A 23,676-nucleotide genomic window follows, 5' to 3' on the forward strand; every position below is an offset into this window, starting at 1 on the left:
TTTAAGTTTTACTTTTAGGGTCAGCATGAAATGTAAACACAGGGGTTAGAGAAGGAGGAGGGATAAGCAATGAGACAGAGGCATCTAGATGTCGAGATGAAGTGAGAGAAAATAGAAAATAGAGAGATGGAAGAAACAAACTGTCGATACATTAGTGTGCGATCTGAATGCTTATGTAGTGCTTACAGACCACTCAGTATGTCTGCTGAGTGGTCTATAAGTAGGAGATAGTGGCATTAAGTACCCTGCCGCTTACACACAGTCAATCCCGCTCTCTCTCGCACTCTAGTTTCAACACACACACACTGCAAAGACATACGCATTTAGTGAGATGCATCAACTACCGTAGGAGTAACACAGGAAGTGCCTTAAGGAGACAAAGTACAGCCGAGCTCTCAAATGAGTTCATTTGAAAGATAGAAGCCAGAAAGAAAATGAAACACACACACACACACACAGAAAATGTATACGCTAGAGGCAATGCTCAATATCTTTTCTGTTGCTCTCTGTTTTGCTCTTACAGAGAAGAAAAAAAACGTGTTAATCATTGCCAACTTGTGCTCTTACATAATTAAGTATGTTGCATACTAAAAGGATGTCATGCAAAACAGTAGCAAAAAATATTGATATGGAAGTGAATAAACGTGGCAAGCCTTGAGAACACATGACTGTGGCTGAATAAAACTATGGATTTGTGTGTCTTTCATGCAACAAAAAGCATGTTACCTCAAGGAGAATTTTTGAAATGACTATGTGACTGTTCCAAGGTCGCTTCACACCTTTTTCAACTGTGGTAAACAAACCCTACTTTTTGCTTTAACTTTAAAATCATACTCTAATGTGCACTGTTACACTGCTAACCATATTTTAAAGATTACAAGCATTGTAAGCACACAAATAACTTTTAAACTGAGCTAAATCATTCATCAGCCAGTCTCGAGTTAGAGATGGACCTTAATCACCCTCTGAATGGGCACTCATAATCTCTCCTGATATCTTCAACAAACAGATCGAGAAGGAGTTCACTCTGACATACACACCACCACCTCTACCAATTAATCCCTGTCACATACAAAAGGAAGCTTCTAATCAACACAGCACAGACAACAAGCCATGGCACAACAAGCATGGTAAAAGCAGGCAGATAAGGCAAATAATTGTAGATATTGCATAGATAAGCAGTGAGGGTAATTTTGTTCCGCTCCAACATTCGGTCCTTATAATCAAACTAAGGCATGAATGATAAATAGCAGGGGGTCCGCTGCTATTTTGTGTAATTGGTGAAATAGGAAAGTTTATCTGTGATTCACAACACCTGATCTGTGACCCCATGAATTGTGCATTTATCTTGGATTGATGGGAAACAGCTGCCAACACAAATAAATCTTTGGCTCTTGACTAATCTTTTCCAAATCTCAGGTTTCTGCTGAGAAAAACACTGTGTATTCTCCTCAACTCTCAACCTCCTGTTGGAATAGATATTTCCTACTCTACCTATAAGGACCCTGCTGTGAGTAAATAAAACCTCATTTGTAACGATTTAGATCAATGCCACATCGCACGCACTCACACACACTTTCTCTTGCTAAGCAAGGCAAACATATAAATTTGAACTGACAACTTCTTTTTTCACTTCCATTTGTTTTCTGAGTTTGTAAGTTCCTTCTTTTCCTTTTTCTCCTTTTTTGCTTTGTCACTTTGTCTGCATGTTTGATGCATTCCTTCCATCTGTGGTCTACAGGACATTAGAAGAGTGAATCTTGATTTGTATAGGACCTTTTGACTGCGACTGAATATCTTTTGAACACCTGGATTCAACTGCTCTCCAGACTCAGTGAGAGTGAATAATGTGCTTAGAGACGAGCGATCCATCTAGTCCATTACCAAGGCTGAAAAAGAGAAAAATAAGCATTCTGTATGGGTGTGTGTCTGTGTGCGTGTGCCTGTGGATGCTTGTGCTCACATACACACTCACAAGTAAGTCAGTGCTTGTAGATGCCTGTGAAAAGATTTCTGTCAGATGTGACATTCCTTCAGTGTGTTTAATCGACATGGAAAATGGAGGCCTCTTTCTCTGTCACTCTCTCTTTGCCAGCTTCCTTTCATCCCGCTCTGCCCCTCCTCTCTTGGGGTGAGAATTGCAAAATCAATAGAGCTAAATGGAGTTGCCACTGAAGCCATTGAGTGTCCTCTCTAAGTGCTGGGAGGAACAAGGACAGTAAGAAGCAGCTGTGACACCCTATAGGCACCTCTTCTCCTTCTTCCCGCAGTCCACCACAGTCCTTACTACTCTCTGAGTTTGTCTCATTATTCACCACAAGACACAACAGCAGCTCCTGTCCTTAGATCACAATTTGTTTAGTCTGGTTATTACATGACATACTGAACAAGAAAGTATTAATGTGTAATTCAAATAGTAAGTAATACAATGTAAAATATAAAGCTAAAAAAAATAAAGCTGATGAGGAAGGAAAAAATGTGGGGAGATGAGCTACAATATATCACTGAGATTAGATACAACACACTTAATCACTTTCAATTTCTAAGCTTTTCCATATAGATTTAGTTTTATTTATTCGGGAAGTCTCTCTGAGCTCAAGAGAGACCTAAAAACTAATTGCATATGAACGACATTATAATCCATTTTGATCAGGAACTGTGTATCTCCAAAGCGGTTTAACTTGTTCTGCAAACTATTTTTCATTGAATGATCAAATTAGATTGAAACTACAGTCTGTAATAGGAAAAAAAAAGAAAGTAAATGGCCAATGGCCCGATCTATCCCCCAATGCCATGCCTTTTGCTAAAATTAGTCATGCCACACTACATCCATCAGAGATGCTCACTATATATAGTGAACGATTGAGTGTCTATCATATACAGTAGTTAATGAGTGAAGGGAATTACGTTGCAGCCTTTGATTTGTCAAAGCAGCAAAAGCACTGGTGTAACTAATTACATTAACAATGGCTCTATTCCATTAATTGTCCATGTACCTCTGCAGTCAGTCAACATGCATAACATCAGGAACTTGAATTGGGTCATCTAAATGGAATACAGCCCTAATTAATATTATTGATTACATCTATTATGACATGTCAAAATGTCTTGCAAAGAAACTCCTGTTATAATCATGCATTTTCCAAAATGATCACATTTCTTTGCCAGTATGAACAGACGTGTCTTGAAATTAATAACAATGTTGAGGTTGTAGTGAAACCGAACCAAAGACAGCTCAGTGTAAAAGAGGTTAGCCTGGAGGGGAGGCTGAGGCCTCTCTCTTCTTGTGTAACTGTGCTCTGAGAAGTTAATGATGTATTTTCCCGTGTGTGTGTGTGTGTGTGTGTGTGTGTGTGTGTGCGTGTGTGTTTGGAGGAATTTAAGGCGTAAAGACAGGTGGTGAATGTTTGAAATGATGTAACTTAAGAAGGATAAGAGAGGAGCTGTGTTCTTAAGCCAAGAAAATGTCATGATCCAGTAAGAGAAGGTCCTGACGACTTCAGTAAGATCATGTGTGTTCTGTTCTTTTTCTGCACTCAGTGTGTGTTATCTCAAAGTGCTGAACAATAGGCCGCCTCACGTCTGTCAAATCTGTCTCGTGCTGATGATGGGTCTTAATTTGAAGCAATAAAGATCTACTGACAGATCTACGACAGTCCGCATAGCATAGCATAGCATAGCATAGCATAGCATAGCATAGCATAGCATAGCATAGCATAGCATAGCATAGCAGCTACATGTTTTAAACTTTATTGACCATTCAAAAGTAATTTTGTCCTTTTTACTGATAAATGCTGACAACAGATTTTATGAATTACAATTGAGAAACAATAACCATCTTCTTGGTTCATAAACAGTCATGGATTTAAGATAAAAGCATTAGAATAAGTATAAAAAATGCATGTGCCTGCATTTTTACTCAAGTTATGCAGTTCACTAAACCTTCTGGCATCTTCAAAAAAATCCTAAAAGATTATTGTATTTATAGAAGGCTGCAGCTGTTTTCAAAAGACACTGGTCATTTCTCTTAGACGTAAAGTACTGTGTGCTGCTCCAGGCTCATAATCGGTTTGATGTCTTCAGATTCAAAGAGAAGTGGCACAGCAAAAGCTTTAGTCAATAATCCAGCCACAAGACATGTTTTCTTAGCTACACAAGATCAGCTTCACTAATGTGCTGCTCTGTGCACCTGCATGTTAAACCAATGGTTAAGTGCATGGTCAGACATTTGTCAAATAATTATTTTTAGACGAATGTAGATACAACAGGTTAAGCCAAGACAGGTACACCAACCTGCGCTGTACATCACAGGTCAGCAAAATAAATGAGAATAGTATTATATCATTATTTTTTCATTTACATTTGCACTCCTATGATGTCATTCCTCTCATTAACCTCCAGAATTTCAGACCAGATTCCATTTATATTTAATAAGAGTCTGCACGAGTGATTTGCACTGGTGAGTAACTCATCACGTATTCTCTTTGACTGCACTACATGCTCCCTTTGTAGCCCTTCCCAAGATCCAACTAAAGGAGCAAATGGGATCCCTGCTACCTATGTAGTGTGTATGTGTGGGAGAGAATGAGAGAGAGAGAGAGAATAAAGGAAAGATAATGAGAGCCAGAAAAAGAAGAAGCGAGACTGAAATAGAACTGAGTCTTGAGGTTGTTTGCTAAAAAACTCAGCATTCTGCTACTTGGCCGCCCTTGTCACATCTATCTGTGCATCTCAGGAGAAAAGAACACCGGACTGAGAAAAACCTTTCAATCTACCTTTGACCCAGAACAAACAACCACCTGATTGGAAGGTAGACACAAGCACCAGCAGATATAGTGCCAAGAAAATGTACTGTGGTGTTTGCATGCACACAAGAAATAATTGCATAGCGCAAGAAATGTGACCCATGTACGTTTCCATGCAAACCTGCAGATAAAAATTCAGCATAAAAGTCATCACAGTAGACGTAAATAATGATACATGGTCACACAGCGACGAGCACACTCACACGGAAAGACTCAAATACAAATCTCTTGTAATCTGCTTAGTGAACAAAAACTCCTGATAGCTTGCTGTAATTATGAAGCATTTTCTAATAATTTCAGCATGAGGTGGATATATTCTGTATCTCAGGGGTAAACAATTAGATTAGAATTACGTCTACCATCCATTAATAGTGAGACCTCGTAGGAAGGGGAGTTGATTGGCTTATCATGAAAATCAGTTTGACTTCAGGGATTTTATTTTATTTTCACAGTAAATAAATCTCTGCCTGCTGAGCTAGAGCAACTAGACTTGTAGCTGGATGATTCTTGTTCAAGCGTCTGCTTTACTGAGGTGTTCTTGATCAAGACCTTTTATCTGTCCAGCTCCATAGTCTCCATAGGCTGACCCTGCATTGAATTGCCTTTGTAGGAGCGGCTAAAAACAGATATCACTTTCTAGACTAAAACTTTAAATCTTTTAATACTTGGACAACTTGCATCCTTAATGGGCATAATGTAATTCTGAGGTTACTTATATTACCACTGTGTACATCTGAAGGATTATTCCACTAGCAAAAGCACTGTACAACATGCAGTGAGAATAAAAATCTTATTATATGCATTTCTCTAGTTGAAGCCGTTTCAAATGGTGCAACTTTTTTCGATTTAAAGGCTTTCTGCGGAACTGAAACAATAAGCCTCACTGCAAATTAGTTCAACAGCTCTCCAAAGCATGACAGATAATAGAGATCTGCTGCAAGGTGAGCCATTACCCATAACTAAACAGACTTTCCACTATGCTTGTATGTATGTGTGTGTGTGTGTGTGTGTGTGTGTGTGTGTGTAGGATAACGGTCTCTTCTATCCTCTTATCTCCGGCAGTGAACAGAAGAAAGTGATGGAGGGCCTCCGGTAATTAGAATGGAGAGCCTCTCCCTTCACTACACAAATAATGATAGCCCTTCACCTGCTGTAGAAAATCACCATGAATCTATGCTGGGACGCAGACGAGCTCACACACAGACTCCTCACCTGCTCCAGTTTCCAGTGGAACTCTGCAGGTCTGAACGTGTCGACCTGAGTGAAGTCTCTTCTGAGCAGGAACACCAGGCGGCAGTTGTGAACATACAGAGAGTAATGGTGGCGATTTGTTTCTGCAACAGGAAGATCACAGACACACATGGTCACACAAAGACACAGAAAACATAATTTTACACTAATCAGTGTATAGGTGTATGGTGTATTATGCCGTCTAGAACATCCAAAAAGGTTCATACAGTGCAGCTGTCTGAAAGACTAAACTCTTTTGCAAATGTGTTCACATCAAAACACATTTGGCAGCATGACAGAAAGGCTCCAGTGAGTGTGGTAATAGTTTCCACTGGTATAAGTGCAAGCAATGACAAAGCAATATTGTTAAAACTTTTACTACATTTTTAATTTTTAATAAATGAATAAGTTCAACTTTCACCTTTTGGAACATAAAAAAATTTATTCATTTTTTACCATTTCACATCAGGCTGGGTGACAAATCAATACAGTAATCAATATCCAATAATCACTAATCTGTCATCAGCCATAAATTAATATATTATTCAAAAATATGTTTTTTGTAAAATACTTGAGAAGCATTTAAAGCTGTTTATTTTTGGTGTCACTGGACAAAAAATCCATAATAACTTATCAACATGTTATAATTCATGACGGGGGACATTAGAAAATCATGAGTCCTTTCAAAGAAAGAGATTTACCATGAAAGCAGGCTATTAGTGCTGAAGCTAATAGTTTAGCGTTCTGCTAACTGTACCAGAGGCTTGTGGTTGCAGCTAATTTGAGTTCATGTTTATGCAGCTAGCTAATGTGAATCACAGTAAATCATCTCAAAGGGCTTCCCCTGGTCCACTAGTTTGCAACAAAAACAGGAAGGCAATTCTTAGTGAACTGCTGCTACACAGTAAAACAGTGTTGGGATCACAATCACCATCAGGACAACTGAAGCATTTTCCTGCACATATGAAGCACTACATAAGCCCATGTGTGTTTTGTGAGAGGGACTTGTATTTTTCAAATTGTGGCTTTTTCTGTCTACCTCCGCTTTTACCAAATTATATGTTTTTACTTACATTTATCACTCTAGGTCCTAGAGTGATAAATGTAAGTAAAAACATATAATTTGGTAATTATACTGACATGTTGTTATCAAGATGTAATGCTTTAATAATTCAGTCATGATTGTTATTTTGTCCAGGCTGAGCTGGAGGAATGATAGGATACAATACATGGTAATTTTTCCACACAGTACTGCTGATCTGGCTTTCACGCTGAGCCTTCTGGTACCACTCACATCCTTAAGCTAAAAGTTGCAAAGGAAAAAAAAATGTGCATAAGATGGTCTGACATGAACTACTTTGCAGTTTTGCATTACACGATCAGACCGCACATTTCCTAAGCTAATAAGCCATCTGTGAGACCATTGTGAGAGCGTGCAATGTGCAGATGGCTTGCTTAATTACACAGTTCAGGCAGCTCAATTCAGACGCGCGGTAGGAAAAGATTTAGTAAAGTTTCAAAGAGCATTTGCCATTGTGGACTTCAGTCTTGGCTTAATTATCTTGTTATTTTGAATGGATGTTTTTGATCATGTTCATTGTATGTTTTTTTTTTTTCTTCATTTAGTCCTGTGGTATTTTATTGAAATTATGAAAGCACAATGAACAACTCCGAGGTTGGCTGTTTCAAAATTACTAAAGGATTTGAATAAATAACTTAAGTCGCATTTCCATACAAAAGGCTAAAAGAGGCATGCATTAACTTTAGCTCAAAGGCTTTGGAAAAAAAGCTTTTTGACATAAAGAAATGATTTCATAATTCCTCTGACTGGTGTAATACTTGTTAAGAGGCACCAGAAAAGGATTCATTGTCTGTTTCTATTGCTAAGGACAATAGGAGGTCAAAGTTTAAAACATTTTAGTAAAGGGTCTTGAAAATCAAAAGGTAGAAAGAGAAAAGCTGACAAAATGAAATTACAGGTGAGATTTAAACTCAGTGACAATGTTTTCTCTAAGTTTGTTGTCATGTGTGAAACAGTTTCCTCACCGGTCTTGTCAGAGTTACATAGTAAGGTTTCCTTTTCAGCTCTGAGTCCAGGACTGGGCCCGTGTTTCATCCATGTTGCTATGGTGAACTGATCTGTCAGGTTTTGGGGCACCACGTGATCTGGAACATTAGCAGCCTGATGCCCGTCGAATCTGTAGATGAGGTCGCTGTCTCTGCCGCTGTCAGTCAGCAGAGACGCCGTCCAGTTTGAAGAAGGGCCGGGGGCAGGAAGGAGGTCAGTGCTGCCTGATGCTGCACCTGGATGTGCCAATCAGAAGATGCAACACTGTCAGGACGGAGAATGAACCTGGAGAACCTTCTCCAGAACTCTCTCTCTCTCTCTCTGAGTAGTCAGCATACATCAGCTCATGACTTATTGTTGTATGTGCATGTGAGAATTCTGGATTAAACAAATATAAGTCTGTGAATCAATGAATGTTTAGACGTGGTTACTCTCATTGATGTAATATATTACTTGGCATTTGGTGTGGCCATGGTTACAACCTGCGTGTGTGTGTACATATTCCCTATATTGTAAATGCAGAGATCAAAATCAAAAGTCATTTTTGATGCATGTTTAGAGAGCAAATCATTTGCAAGTATGATTAACAGCTACCATCTGTAAAACCTCTAATTTAGAGACGTTTGAATATGATAATGGGGTGTTAAAAGGATGTTGAAAATGATCACTTTGCACATCACAAAAACAAATTAATTCTAATTTCTCTCTTTCTCTGTCTGCTTTAAATGTACTGTATCCTATATAGTGCAGCTCAAAGCCATGTTCTGGGCATGAATGGGAAGCAATAGTAATAGTCTTGAGGATTAAAATGGCACAGAAATTGGGATATTAATAGACTGCAGAGGCTGAGATGTCAAGAGGTAATTTCTTCTTTGAATTAAATTTTTCCTAGTCGCTCATTATTATTACTACCCTTTGCTCTCTCATAGCCCTCTACTCTTAAATAGCACATCACTATTTCAACAAGGCATTTCATTCCATAATTTTTCTCCACTCCCCGCTTCTACTTCAACTACTTTCTTCTCCCTTTTCCTTTCTTTCTAATTACCACAGAGTTTCTGCAGAGACTTCTCAGAGTACGTTTCGCGGTCGCAGCCCTTCCCGATGTGACTGGTCTGCAGCTCTACCATTGCCTTCACGCCAGACAGGGGGCCACCACACGTTTCCAAGTGCATCTTGGGAAACAGCTGCTTGCTTCCAGTCCCTGGCTCATAGTCCACCCGCTTGTTCCAACCTTTAAGGGTGAAAATCTAATTAGCCATTTGTACAGAAAGAGTAAACCATATTTAACCATGTCAACCTGGTAACACATAGTAAACAATGGTAAACAGTGAATTGTTTTTGAGTTATTTGAGTGAAATCCTTAGATTATAGATATGGATATATAGATTATATATGAAATGACTCCTGAATGAGTGATCCATATTAGTGTCAGAAAATAAAACGTTTTCTTGGCCAGGTCGTCATTGTAAATGAGAACCGGTTCTCAATTGACTTACCTGATTAAATACAGGTTAAATAAATAAATAAAGTAGGTGGTCTTAGATCTCGTATTCCTGTTGGCCCCCTTGAACATTTTACTTAAACTGACCTTATCTCATAGAAGAACTCTCACTAACTTTATCACGCACACACACTGGTGTATCTGCGCATCAGTGCCATATGTGGTTTCACTGTGGTGTGATAACAAAATTGACAATTTCTGTCCGTTGTGAGATAGTTCTGTTTGACCTGCCTCTAGCTTTTTTCTTTCTCCTGCCCGGTTGCACACCACTCTCTGTACTCTGCCTCAGATGTTTTAAGAAGCAGTGGCCACTAGCTATGTGATGGTGTCTTTGCCCTGTCTTCAGATGGTTTTTGATATTCGTGTCCTCTAAAACAACAACAGGCTGACCACTAACCTCTCACTTTGTATAATAACCCTTCAATTTAGATGTCTCTGTGATACTGTGTGTGTTGTGAGGCTGCATTTTGGAAAAGGTTTACAGTGTAAAACTTAGATAACAAGGAAATAGAATTACAAGTATGCACTTGAGTGCTGGTGCTTCAAGTGTTGATTTATCTATTTTAGAATATTTATTTCTCTAAACCTTGTTTACTGCAGGGACCCACACATCTCTTGCTGCTAATCTTGTTGTCTTCTCCTCCACATTTAAAGCATTATTAGACCAGTCCACAGAATGTGGGGAATAAAACTTAATGCTCCACTGTTGGTGATTCCATAATGACCATGCAGGTCTTGAGAGAATGACAGGCAACCACACGGGTTGGAATTTTCTCAGTGAAACCTTGCTCTGTGTCGAGCCAAAAGGAGACTGAAAGGGCCCAGTAACATGACAGGTCTGGTAGAAAGGGGTGCTGCCCTGCTTGTAACTGTCAGTCCTGTTGCTGGGTGTTATATTTTCATTACCGAGGTGTTATATTTATCCTCAGTGTACGAGAATCCCTGAATCATTGTGGTGAAAGGGATTCACAAGTATGATTGTGTACAGGAACGTCTTTGTGTACGTGCCTGTGTGTGTGTAGGTGGAAACCCGGCAGCTTTTGCCAAGCCTACAGAATACGATATCAAATCTCCTGAGACACATTCACAAAGACGGAAACAAAAGGTGATCAGGTAGGCGAGGAGGAGTGAGAGGTAAGGTGGAGCAACATGTATTTAGTCTCTATTTATGCCAGGAAGCCTTCTTTAAAAAAAAAAAAGAGCTGCAGAAGCGCTGCTGACCTTTACACACAAACAATAAATACGGTTACTTGTACAAAAGACTTGATTTTTGAATGCATCATTGTATTATGTTTTATTCATGGATTTAAACCACTTTGAGTTAATGGGTTTAGATCAGGATTATGTAGTGCAGCCTCTTTTATGAGCCAAATCACAAAGAATCATGCAAAATTGACAAGGATGTTAAAAGGGTATGATAACGAGCCTTTCTTTATGTTTCAAATGCAGAGTCGATAACGCCCATCTGGATCACAAAAATGATTTTCCAAGAGGAAGATCCAGCTGGCATTTTGTTGTCAGTGTTTTTAAGTTCATGTTTTGGATTAGAAATAACACATGTCTCTTCTATTCTTAAATTCTTTCTTTGCTAAAATCAGTAGCCCTTTAAAGCTCTTTTGTACATGAAGATGGCATTTACATAAAGCTCTAATGCCATTTCAAACCACTTTCTCAACATTGGACTGACTCTTTCTCTCTGTACTCTTCTGTGATATGCACTGACATTTCCCTCAGTGAGTGTCCCTAAATCATAGACAACTGACATTCACGTCATTTTCACTTTATTTCCATTCTCACTAAAATTACCCTCTCATATCACAGCACAAAATTATATGATACATAGATAGAGCGGGATATTCAGCATGTGAGATACTGAGCATCTTTAGGGTAGCTGAAAAACATCCATCAATTCATACCATGACCATGGAATATACAGACCTTAAATGTTCAAATCAACAGTCTAATCTACTCTAAACTCAAGATACTCACTAGTTTATCTTAAAAAAACAGATGTAAGGGTTGCAGCTTTGGTGAATGGTGATGATGCACTTCTATTGTTTATATATATGAAAAAAATTGGATGAGGATTTGAATTAGGATGAGAATTTCCATGCATTATCATTAACGAATGTATCATGTAGTGCTGCTCTCAGTCAAATCAGTCTCATGTGAAAAATTCTTGATCTTAGACTATGTTGTATTTCTACACATTGTTCATCACATACACTAACTCTATAGGTTTGTGTACTCCGTCTACATGTGGGGGGGGGGCTGTAGCTTAGAGGTTAAGACGCCACCAATGAACCGCACCATCTGAGTTCGGCTAAGAGCCTTTGTTGCATCTCTCTCTCTCTTTTGTTTCCTGTCATCTCTCCATTGTCTGTAATTAAAGCCAAAAGATGCTTTAGAGAATACTTCAGAGAGTGACACACACTCCACATGGTTTTCAGTGTGTGTTGAAATTGGCAAGAGAACAATTTGGTTTGTGAATAAATGAAAGGTGTTTTGTATCATCCTTGGCTCAGTTTATCTTGGAGCTTTTTAAGAGTATGATGGGGATGAATGAATCTGTTAAAAGGATCTGGTCATTTATAAATAGCACTTCTTACTCTAATGAGTAAGAAACATGTGCTTTCAGATAATAAAACCACAGCTTTGATGAGATTGTGGTTTTGCAGTAAGATATATCCAGGTCATGCCACATGTCTCCACCCAGGCCTATGATTTTTTTTCAGACTGTAGGAATAACCATCACCTCTCTCCTTCACTGCAACTTTCTTTCTTTCTTTCTTTCCCCCTTGAGCTGCCTGTTCATTTGGTATCTTTCTTTATCTCCATCTTCTTCCTTTCCCCTCTCCCCTCTTATCTTTCTCTGTCTTCCTCTTTCATTCCTGTGTGAGCTTGACTCCTGAGATGCTGTCAGTGCTGACAGGTGAAGCAGCGGGGGAGACGGGCTGGCTCGAATGCCAAGCTGCTAGCATGTTAAAGGAAGAAAAAAAAAACCCACTCTAGTCAACTTTCCCTCTGGAGGTTTTTGTCAGGTCTTCTGATTTCCTCGAGAGACGCTCATTCTAAAATGAGATTGAATTCCCCTGAGGGAAAACTTATGCTAAAAAATTGCACTGAACTGCCTACTTCAATTTTGATGGTATTTCTTTATATTTAAGTATGTTTAAATGTCAGTGCACTTTGTACCATCATAGTAATAAGTACATTTCTGTCAATGGCTGCAAGGTCAATTAAGGCATTTTGACATTATTTCAGTGGCTGCTTCTTTATCTCTGACCTTGCCATCCAGGTTTGCAGACAGGCTTAACATCAATATGCACAGCCACATCCTCCTTTGCTCTCTTCTGACCACAGTCAAAGGCCGTCACCATAATCTTGTAGCTCTGCTGCTTGTCATAGCTCAGCCGCTCTGTGTTTCTGATGTTACCTAAAGGAAACAAAAACAAAGACAAAATGTATTATTCACTGATATGAGAACATAAACTGTTATACTTATTTGAACATTACACAGCAAGAAGTACTTTCCATTGAGCAATAATTGAAACTGCATTAAAGAAACAGCTTCTTGAAAACATTTATTGAAGCTTTTGACTGAAAAACTCATGGTCAAATAACCTTGTGACGCATTTGAATACCTAAACTTCTCTATAAACAGTCAATGTAAAATTGCAATGATGGATTGTCTTCACCTGTCAACAGGGGATGAACAGCGGTGATGCTACATGTGCCTTGGGTACAAGCACTAGACAAATGTCACATGTGTATCATCATTTATATGTCAACTTAGCATTTTTAAGTGGAAAAATATTTGTGAATATCAACAGATTCCTGTGGATCCTGATTCTACTGCTAAAGTCAAAAACTACAAACATCATCAATGCAAACAAATGGATTGAACAAATATTGCTATATTGTTGTATGACACTGTTAACACTGCACAATTTGCAACTAAATAGCTGCCTAATAATAAATTAGTTTAATAAATTAGTTGTACAACTATTACTTTAGTTGTACATTTTTGCTGTTTACAGAAATCTGTGTTTTTTATGATCACAGAAAGATATTGTGAATAAATATCCACACTGAGATCCTCAAGGTGACGCACTCTTTCCAGTTAGTTTGTAGGCGGTTATGAAATATGGACTTAGAAGAGAAGGTTATCTTTGCAGTATAGAGTACTGTGGGCATGTGAGTTTGTTTTAAATAATCTCACTAATATCACTCCCAGATGGGGTGCGGTATACTTAACTGTAGCCACTAAGATTAGGATTGTCTATTTGTCAAAAGAAGCCAAAACTCACAAACACAGACAGAGAGGGAGACTCTGTACTGCACTGCATCACTGGACAATTTAGAAATTGGATGTTTCTGTCTCCAGACCTGTGAGGACAACTGAAGCTATTTTTGTTGTTTGCATCTCAAACCTTGCAGTATGAAAAGGAGAAGAGGAGACAAGAGGAGAGGAGACCAGAGGAGAGGAGAGGAGACAAGAGGAGAGGAGACAAGAGGGGAGGAGACCAGAGGAGATGAGGTGCTGTGAGCGCAGAAGAAATCGGTTCAGAGCGCAGCAGTACAAAAAAGAAAAGAAATGTCAAAGAAAGAAAGGTGAGGGGGTTAGCGATAGACGCTTCCAACACAAGTCTCCTACAGTGACTATTTAATCCGCAGCTGGTATGAATAGCAGTAAGACTTAAGACTGCGGGTATCAACCATTTGAAACTTTTTCAACAGTAAGTAAGCTGATGTTTCAATTTAACAAGACATTTTACTTCTTACTTGAAGTTCAGTTTCGTTCAGTGTGTTCTATAATAGACACTGGGCATACAAACCACATCCCCTAACATCACAAAAAGGTAGGAAAGAAAGATATTATAAAAATGCAGTTAAAGATGTCTCTCTGGTTCAGTAGAACTCAATATAGCCATAACAAAGTATTCCTTAAATTATGTTACAAAAATATAAGTAAATCTCCTACTTGGCACGCTGAATCTGACTGTAGCAACTGTGCAAACATCTCTTATTCAAAATTACCTTGTTCAATGAAATAGGTCTAAATCATGTGCTGTGACTTCCCCAAAGAATCGCCACCTTAATGCAGTGGAGCGATTTGTTCTCTGTGACCCTGGTAGTGTTGTGGGGGGAAATGTGCCACTGAGGTCTCCCAAGGCAAACTGCTCCCAGGGGAGGAGACAGACTACAAGCCATTCACAGACCCTATACGAATCAGCCAAGAAGTAGCTGTAGCACCTCACCCAGAAACCAGAGCTGGATGCAAGGAGAACTCACACGCAAGTGATAAAACTACATGATAGAACTACCCCGTGGACCCACCAACCACAGGGACAGGTATTGGGGCTGAGTGTTTTGTAAGGTGCACGGTAGGCAAAGGTGGGGACATGGGCATGCTGACCCCTGGAAAGTCATGGCATGGAAAGTCCCCTCTCTGGCAGGGAAGGACCTGGAGCTGGTACGGAGCATTACCAACCACATATAGTTGGGCTCACCCAAGGGTAAGGGGTACCAGAGTTTCTGGCCTTCTTCGAGTCTCTAGGTGGTGTCCTGGGAGACACTGGCAAGATTTTTGAGCATAAGGTTGTTCATAGGAGTACTTAGCACCAGGACACCTTAGGCCAAACACTGATGATTGACAATTGTCTTGGACACTTTGGTGTAGAGAGGTGCAACTGATCATCACTTGGTGGGGAGGTGTCATGACTGGGTAAACCCAGACATGTAGTGAGGTTGAACTGGGAACATGTGGTTGAGGCACCTTTTCCGAGAGGTCTTCAATTTCTCATGCATGCCAAGAGATGTTGAGGATATGGAATTGCTTCTGAAGACTCTGGATATTGTTGGGCATTCTTGGCTGACACACCTTTTCAGTATCATGTGTGTTCTCCAGTTTGGAGAACTTAAAATCGCCTCTATGCTTTTTCACAGATGATGTTCTGTTGGCTTCTTCAGACGGTGACCTCCAGCATGCACAGGGGCAATTTACAGCCAAGTGTCAGGCGTTAAATATGACAGTCAGCACCTGCAAGTCTGAGGCCATGGCTCTCTACCCAAAAACACTAGATTGCTCCTTCCAGGTTACAAGTGAATTGCCGCATCAAGTGAAGGAGTTCAAGTACCTCAGGATCTTGCTCATGAGTGAGGGTAAAGAAGAAGCAGAAATAGCCAAATTGAGTTTCCTCTGTAGGGTGGCTGGTCTCAGCCTTAAGGATAGGGTGAGGAGCTTGGACATTCAAAGAGAGCTCAGAATGGAGCTGCTGCTCCTTCATGTCAAAATAAACCAGAGATGGTTCAGGCATCTGATTAGGATGCCGGGGGTACAGCCAGAACTCACTGGAGGGATTATATATCTAATCTGGCCTGAGAATGCCTTGGCATCCCCAAGGAGGAGATGGAGAACGTTTCTGGGGAATAAAATGTCCTGAATACCCTGCTTTGTCTGCTACCACAGCTAACTAGCTCCAGATAAGCAGAAACAAAATGGATGGATGGATGGACTATGTTGTGTCTCTGAGTTTCTCACAAACAATATTATTGTGCCGGAGAGGGGATGAAAACAAATCAGCCAGACTACAGTGAACTACAGTGTGCAAAAGATCAGAAGGTTAAATATAAAAAGCAATGAGACAAGGTAATAAATACGACTCTGAGAGAGAAAAAGAAAGACATACAGAAAGCAGTGCTATGCTTCTGTCTGATCTATTGGTAGAATTCAACACACATATACACATACAAAGCCCTCCAGTCTCCCTTCAGTTTGGATTACGCTGCACTCAGATCAACACAGTGTGGATGTGGAAGCTCAGGGAAAAGGCAGCACAAATCCCAAAGCTGAAATTTTATATAGGCAGATATGCTCAGAATAGCTCTCAATCAGAAATAAAATACCCTCCTCCAGTCAACTAGGACCGGTGTGAAGCCACAAGCAAAACAAAGGAAAACAGAAAGAAATTGAAGAAGAGACTGTCAGAGTAAGGTGGATCTTTGTCAAGTAACTTTGAAGCTATGCACAGCTAAAAACGCTACTTCACAGCTCACTGCATTATTGCAATAAAAAGAGGAATCAGCCAAGGTTGGCTGCTTGCTTTTTTCTTTTCATACTGTATCTCTATAAGTTAACTGACAGAAATGTGTTTAGTGGAAGTTTTAAAGCAGTTTGTGGATTAATGAAATCTTTTCCACCACTTACAAAAAAACCGAATGTCCTGTGTCTTTTTTACTTTAAAATTTTCCTTGATAATATTATTTCCTTACACAACGTTGGTTTCTGTTGATGGTCTACTCTACATTCTACATGGTTCATCTCTACATTCAGTCGCTTGAGCTGTCTCTCTCATGTCTATCTTTAGTATAGACTTATTCATGCTCATACAAGGTTCATCTGGCTGAGATCATAAAGAGAACATATGCAAATTTGACTGAGGACCGTGGGTTTCAGCTTTCATGAAAACATTGACCATGCTGTTTCTGTTCAAGCTGGGCAAGAGACGCACTTCAATTAGTGTGTTTAAAATGTACCAAGTGTCTCCAGTGAGGCTGAAATGAGTACTAACTCAAATGATTAAGTAAATGATCCTCGATAGCCGTCAGACAAAAATAAATAAATAATGTAACTAAAAGCCATGTTTTAAAAAATGTTGGCAGAGATTTGCTAAATTAAATGTGCTCTCAATGTGGCAACAGTTAATTTGTTTAAAACTGTTTTTGGGTTAATTTGTCAACGGTTTGGTAAAATTATTTTGGGCCCAGTTATGGTAAATTAAAGGTGAATTATAAATCTTTATTATAAAAGTTAAGATAAACATTTGGTTTATAATTTAGTTTTAATTCATGTTCATGTCCTACTGTACAATTTTGTGTATACGTCACAAGAATAATGGCCCTTTAGTGTTATAAATTAAATCCTGCGAAAAAAAATCCTCCAGGAATGCAAACTGCCCCTCACGGTGCAATCCTGGTGTCATCACTCATAGTCACATCAATGATTATAATTACTATAACTTTCATTCAGCCAAGCCAGATTCAAACACCCACATAAACACACACACACTTACCATTGCGGTCTATAGCAAATGGCGTCCCTGCAGTGACAATTTCATAGTTGCAGATCTGGCTGTACTGTGGTGAACAGTCTTGGTCCCAAGCTTCCACCTGCAAAATGATAACATCCAATATCCTGCAAGTTCTTCAACAGCTGCCCAGCTGGCAACAACACTAGGCAGTTACAATATCCAACATTTTTAACTGGCTGATTTTTACTGGCATTGTTAAACCATCTTAAGCTGCACAGGTGGATTCTAACAACAAAGTAATTATATAAAATATAACAGAGCTGACTAAATATTGCCAACTTCACAAAATAATATCTAAATACCTGCAAGATACTGTCGTAGATCTTGCCCTCTGTTACAGATGCCTTGTACAGTGGCTCCCGAAACACGGGGCAGAATTCATTGACGTCATCCACCTGGATGTGAACCACGGCCCTTCATGGCAGAGGGAATGAAAGAAGCATGGAGCAGGGAGGAGGAGACAAGGGAGAGAAGGATGGTGGAAATGATTGATGGAAAGAAGAAAAAAGATATGACAGGGAAAGAGGAGATGGATGGAAGAGGGAGAGAGGAGAGAAGGAAAAACCTCATTAAGTCATTAGAGGTGATTAAAATTGATTAAGACCTAAAGTATTTTACTGTTTATCACAAGAACAGCGGTTGTTTTAAGAGGAGAGTGAGAAGAAAGCTTTATTCCTGAAAAAGGAAAGGTATTTCTTTGTGAAATTGGTTCCCATCATTATCTAATGTCAATCTAAGTTTTATTTAACAGGCTTGTCTACTGACAAAGGCTCTTCCGCAGCAGATCTTGCAAAGCAAGATCACGTTTCACCATTCTAATTTTTCTCTATACTTTTCTTTCAATATCTCCTACTCTCTTAGTCTGATACACAGAAACAAGGGATCTTATCTGCTGGAGGGGACTGCAGAGGATATTAACCTGGCACTCTGATAACATTTGTCCACTAAAGTATATAAATGGAGCAATAATTCAGATGTAGCAAGTTTTCTTCACTGGTGACCTTCTCTGACAACAACTCACTGTGTATATGAAGAAGCACATCTGGCTAATTAATGACATTAGCTTAATGAGGCCTATTTAGAATGTCATGCAGCGATAATGTCACACACACACACACACACACATGTACACACTGTGCATCATTCATCATCCACTGGTGAAATTCATCACAGATCCCAGAGCTGATAAATTTATCTCTCTTCTTCCCTTTAGCACCAAGCCTGCAGCATCTTATTTTAGCAGTTCCTTGCATCTGACTGACGGACCAGAGGGTTTGATTTGCTGCTGTCCGTGTCAGTCTGCCTGTCTGTCAATCTCGTTCACATAGCACTGCCACACACACATACAGGCACTATTGATGGGCCATTAGAGGGACATATCCTGAGAACACAACTGCAAGTCACAGCTGTCACTGCTGTACCAAGAGTTCTTGGGGAAAAGAGAACATAAAAAAAGAAATAAGAGAAAATAGAAACAGTAAAGATAAGATCTAATTATAATTGAAAGTTATTTGTCTTTATAACTTTGAGCTGTGATTGCAAAATGTTAAGTTTTTTATTTTTGAAATCATCTAAAAAAAAAACATTAGCATGTTGGTGTTTTTAATTAAGACTGAATTTTAAAGGAGTTTATAATATAGTAGATATGAGATATAGTTCTAATCTTCTTCTTCTCTATGCCTGCCTGTCTTGGATTGGGCATTTTCTCTGTCTAGACACCAAGAAAAATGACTTTAAGCACTACAGCAGGTCTAGGTAATGGGGTTCCTAAATCACAAAGAAACTCCACTTCATCCCAGTCCTCCATCCTGCAGGCTCTTGAAACCTTGCGTCAGCAGTAAGGGTTCAAATCCATTCGAGTCGTGCTTTAAAACCATGCAAAAACCACGAGGACGCTTCACATTATATTTTTGTAAATTAGATTCAGTCATTCAACTGTAAGTGTAAAAACGTAGCAGGAAATACATCAACAACATCAGTACAATGCAGTCCAACACAGCAGTGTGCTGTTTTGTAACAGTGTTCATTTTTAATTGTCACTGTCAGACAGATGTTATTTGACCTTCAGTCCTTATTAAGGTTGTATTTTCTAGTAATGTTGAACAAATTTCCTGCTGACTTTCTGTTTGTGCTGGTGAGGCTCAATCCGACAGTTAAATTTTAGAGAACTTAATGTGAGTCACTGTGCAGCTGCCTTTGTAACTTTGATTTAAATACTTTGAAGTTAACATTTGTTGTCATTTTTTGTTATTTTGTCCACCCACTATAATCTGACTTACTTTGACAGCTAAACAAATGAACCATGCTAATATAAATAATAATTAGCAGTATGTGACAGCTTTAATACAGGGTCTGACAATCACCGTTTTAATAACAGAGAGTTTAGGCGGCATAAAAAAGGTTTGAGAGGTACAAACATGTCAATGATAGTCAGCAGCTGAAGAGGAGGTGAAGTCACAAAATGTGTAAAGCGTTTGCTTACATCAATCTACAGTTTGTTTGACTTCTATTTGACATTTCTCTGACATTGTCTTAACACAAAATACTTATATTATAAGAATTTGCTGCAGGGAAAGTATCAAATTGCATTACAATGAAAATATTCCTGTTGTTTTGTAAACCGAGCAATACAAGGTCATTTTTCCTTATCTCAGAGTAATGAGTTGTCATTTTCTTGTCAGTCTAACTTCCTACAAAGGAAATAAAACACTAGTATGGACACCGAATATTTCTTCAGTGATTGCAGAATGAAAGATTTCATGTACTAGTACTTTATACTGGAGAAATAATGTTGGTATGTGTGTCATGCTCATAGTGTGCCATGTTTAATAATGATGTGGACACATATGGACACATAAATGGATGAACTAACATGCTTATTTATTTAAAAAGTTAGAGGTTGAATCCTTACTGATGTGCTATGCGTGTCACTGCCAGCAAACCAGGCCAGAATGGTGAAATATCTATCATGTTAGACTAGATGTGTCTTATTGATGGCTGCACTGTCATCACATGAACAGATATGTGTTTACTCACTTGTGGGATTTCTTCCATTCGGCCCCGCTGGGCCCGGCCCCGCAGTCGTAGGCCTGGATGATGAAGGTGTACTCCTTCTGGCTCTCACAGTCCACAGGACTACTGGCCCTCAGGACTCCTTCTCCTGATGTGCGATTCAACACCACTGCCTCGAATGGAGCATCCTGACCATATATCTTAAAGGCACAAATCTCCCCTAAAAAGACAAAGACATATTAATGATTACGCTTTCACTTTTCCTCTTGTGCAAAAAATGAAGGCAGAATCTTCAGTCTACTGTGAACATCAGTGTAGCAAGGTGAGTCAAGAGCAACTTAAAACTATAAAAAAAATGAATTAATATCCCTGATATTAAATTCAAAGAAAAACAGAAATGAAGCACATGAGTTAAGAACAGGCGAAAAAGAGAAACCACAGAGAAATAATGAGCTTTACCATGTATGTTCCCCAACACAGGTTGAAAATCTAATTATAAATATTATAATATTCCTCAGCATGTCGCTCCTCGAAGGACAGACATTGAGGAAGTCTGATAGTCGTTGTTCCGACTGCCTCCATATTAAGCACTCAGAGTGAGACACAAAGGCTGGGACTGCACTTAATTTCAGGTCAACACTGTTTGAGCGAACAAACATTCAAAAACGTGCGAAGGGGAAACATTTCCTGTTGACATTTTTCATTAACTCACTTTTGTTTGAAAATCTTGTTTTGCTTGGTTTGATCCTTCCTTTTTTGACCAACGTCATTTTCTCAAACCCCGCAGCAGCTACCAAATGTCTCAGATAGTGGTAAACGAATCAAACTGTGGGTAATGATGTAAAAACTAACAATACATACGGCTGACATTTCCTTTACAGCGCGGCTATCACTTCAAATTTCGGTCTAAATCCCATTTCTGGTTACAGTGATCTTTGTCAGCACGAGCTGCTCACAACGCAGTATACAGCTCCTGGGGTGTAGTTAAAAGAAAAATAATTTCTGATATGTCAAACTGTGCCAGCTTGACAAAAGATGAAATTTGTTGTGTTCAGAGAGTGTTCTAGCATACACACACTGAGTGTATTGTGTGTTTGCCTAACGTGTGTAGTTCTGCGTGTAGATCCGTGTTTGTGAGTCTTGAATCATCTGTGGAGTTCATCCCCTGCACAAGTGTTCATTTCAGGGATTTGGGAAATCTCCTTGCACAGGGAACAAAAAGCTGCAGCGCTCTGACCCTGTGTTGGCTGATATCTCTCAGAACATGGTGGGACACAGCGGCAACAAAAAGCTGCCTAGCTATGGGAATTCTGCTTGCTTGCTCAAAACCTGCCGACAAATACAAAGCTCCCTCTCGCCACTGGCTTCTTACCCCTTCTGTTTCCCTTGTCTTCATATCCCACTGTCACACACACAGTCTTTCTGCCTTTTTTTCTCTCTCTCTGACTTCCTCTTAACCTGATTCAACTTTTCAAACCCCAGTCTTGGTGAAATAATGATGCTGCCAAACACAGTGGGCTTCAAAGTTTGATCCCCAACCAATTTTCAAGATGCCTGGCCCTCGTATTGGCCTCTTTGAGGTGTTACTGAAATGAAAAGGTGCCCATACGGCGGTGGGATGTTATTTGTATGTATAGAAAAATAATAATCAACACGGTGGGTGGTATGGAAGAAGGGCGATAAGCCTGCCTGCACATACACATTCATACACGCACACTGAGCAAAGAGAGAGGAATGTGGTTTTAAAATATCAGTGATTATAATATACTGCTGCAGCCCTTATGCTTAAACCTTGACTTAGTGGTGGGGAGCAGAAAAAAGTACTTCCACTTAACAGTTTGGGGTTGGATGCAAATCCATTTTCCGCTCCATCTGTTGTAGCAAATTCATTTTTCTGGATTACATTTTACAGGAAAACGTAACACAGTCATGGAGTGAAGGAAAGATAGAGAGAGCAATAGAAGAGGAGGAGAGAGAGAGGGGGAAAGAGGGACTAGGAGGAATTTGATGTGCCAATGTATATGTAAATAGTAATGACAGAGATTTTAGACGAATTCCTGCTGTGTCAGCAAATGTGTACTTTACGCTCACACGTTCACACTTTCTTTGCTGCTGCTTAGTTTGCTTCTCACCAGCTTCACCAGAGGGAACACTATAATTTCACTGTTGTGGTGTATGGATGAAATGAAGTCTAATCTTTTGGCCTATACGTCATGAGGGAATGGGGTCGCCTTTCAAAGTAAATATCATAGATTTTTGCTTCGGGGAGTTGGCCTGTTGCCATGGCAGATTGAGAGAAAAGTGGAAGAGTCAGCAAAAAATGGTTCGATAATAACATTCATCTAAAATAGATGGCACTCCCCAGAAAGCTTGAGCGGCACAAACTGCATCGACAGAAAATGTCAAGCTGTCAGGGAACACGCATTTCACGGGACGTTCGACTGCCAATATAATGGAAACGGACAAGATGGATACAATTAATGAGAAAATAATGCTCTGCTAAACTCACCTGTTGTCACAAAGGGCCAAAACTAATTAGCGTATTCTTCAGTAAGTAAAAGCAGTTGACACATTTAACTTCTAACATTAGATAAGTGTTTGTTTCTGTTTGTTGGATTAAATAATTGCTTACATTTAATTTTAATACCTATTGCTGTTTTTAAAGGGTAGAAAAATAGCTAGGTCAAATTGAATGTTGGTTTCATATTTTTCCCTAAAACCTATTTTTATAGATATTTCTAATTACTCTCTCGCTTATGTAAAGTTTTTAATTTGAATTTATGCACATGTTTGTATTGAAGCAAGTCTTAAAGAACTTTTTCGGCAAATATACGCCACATAAAATCCTTGCATTTTGCTGACAATTTGGCTTTAACTCATATTCACGTCATTAGAAATAAATCAACACTTCTACAAAGTAAAAAAAAAAACTGATTGAAAATAATAACACTAATGAACACATTC

The 23,676-nt window shown here is 39.2% G+C and overlaps 1 protein-coding gene across 1 annotated transcript in view; it reads right to left on the reverse strand.

Annotated features, from left to right (window-relative positions):
* clstn2a (calsyntenin 2a) overlaps positions 1 to 23,676 on the reverse strand; it is a 72,282-nt gene that overhangs the window by 19,531 nt on the left and 29,075 nt on the right. The window contains exons 3-9 of the mRNA XM_070844859.1: positions 20,737 to 20,932; positions 18,003 to 18,114; positions 17,683 to 17,779; positions 12,894 to 13,043; positions 9,152 to 9,337; positions 8,082 to 8,339; positions 6,018 to 6,139 (exon numbers count right to left, since the gene is read on the reverse strand). Coding sequence (XP_070700960.1) covers positions 6,018 to 6,139; positions 8,082 to 8,339; positions 9,152 to 9,337; positions 12,894 to 13,043; positions 17,683 to 17,779; positions 18,003 to 18,114; positions 20,737 to 20,932 — 1,121 coding nt within the window. The remainder of the gene's footprint in view (positions 1 to 6,017; positions 6,140 to 8,081; positions 8,340 to 9,151; positions 9,338 to 12,893; positions 13,044 to 17,682; positions 17,780 to 18,002; positions 18,115 to 20,736; positions 20,933 to 23,676) is intronic.

Source organism: Pempheris klunzingeri, chromosome 15 (genome assembly GCF_042242105.1).
Source record: "Pempheris klunzingeri isolate RE-2024b chromosome 15, fPemKlu1.hap1, whole genome shotgun sequence".
Classification (NCBI taxonomy): Eukaryota; Metazoa; Chordata; class Actinopteri; order Acropomatiformes; family Pempheridae; genus Pempheris; species Pempheris klunzingeri.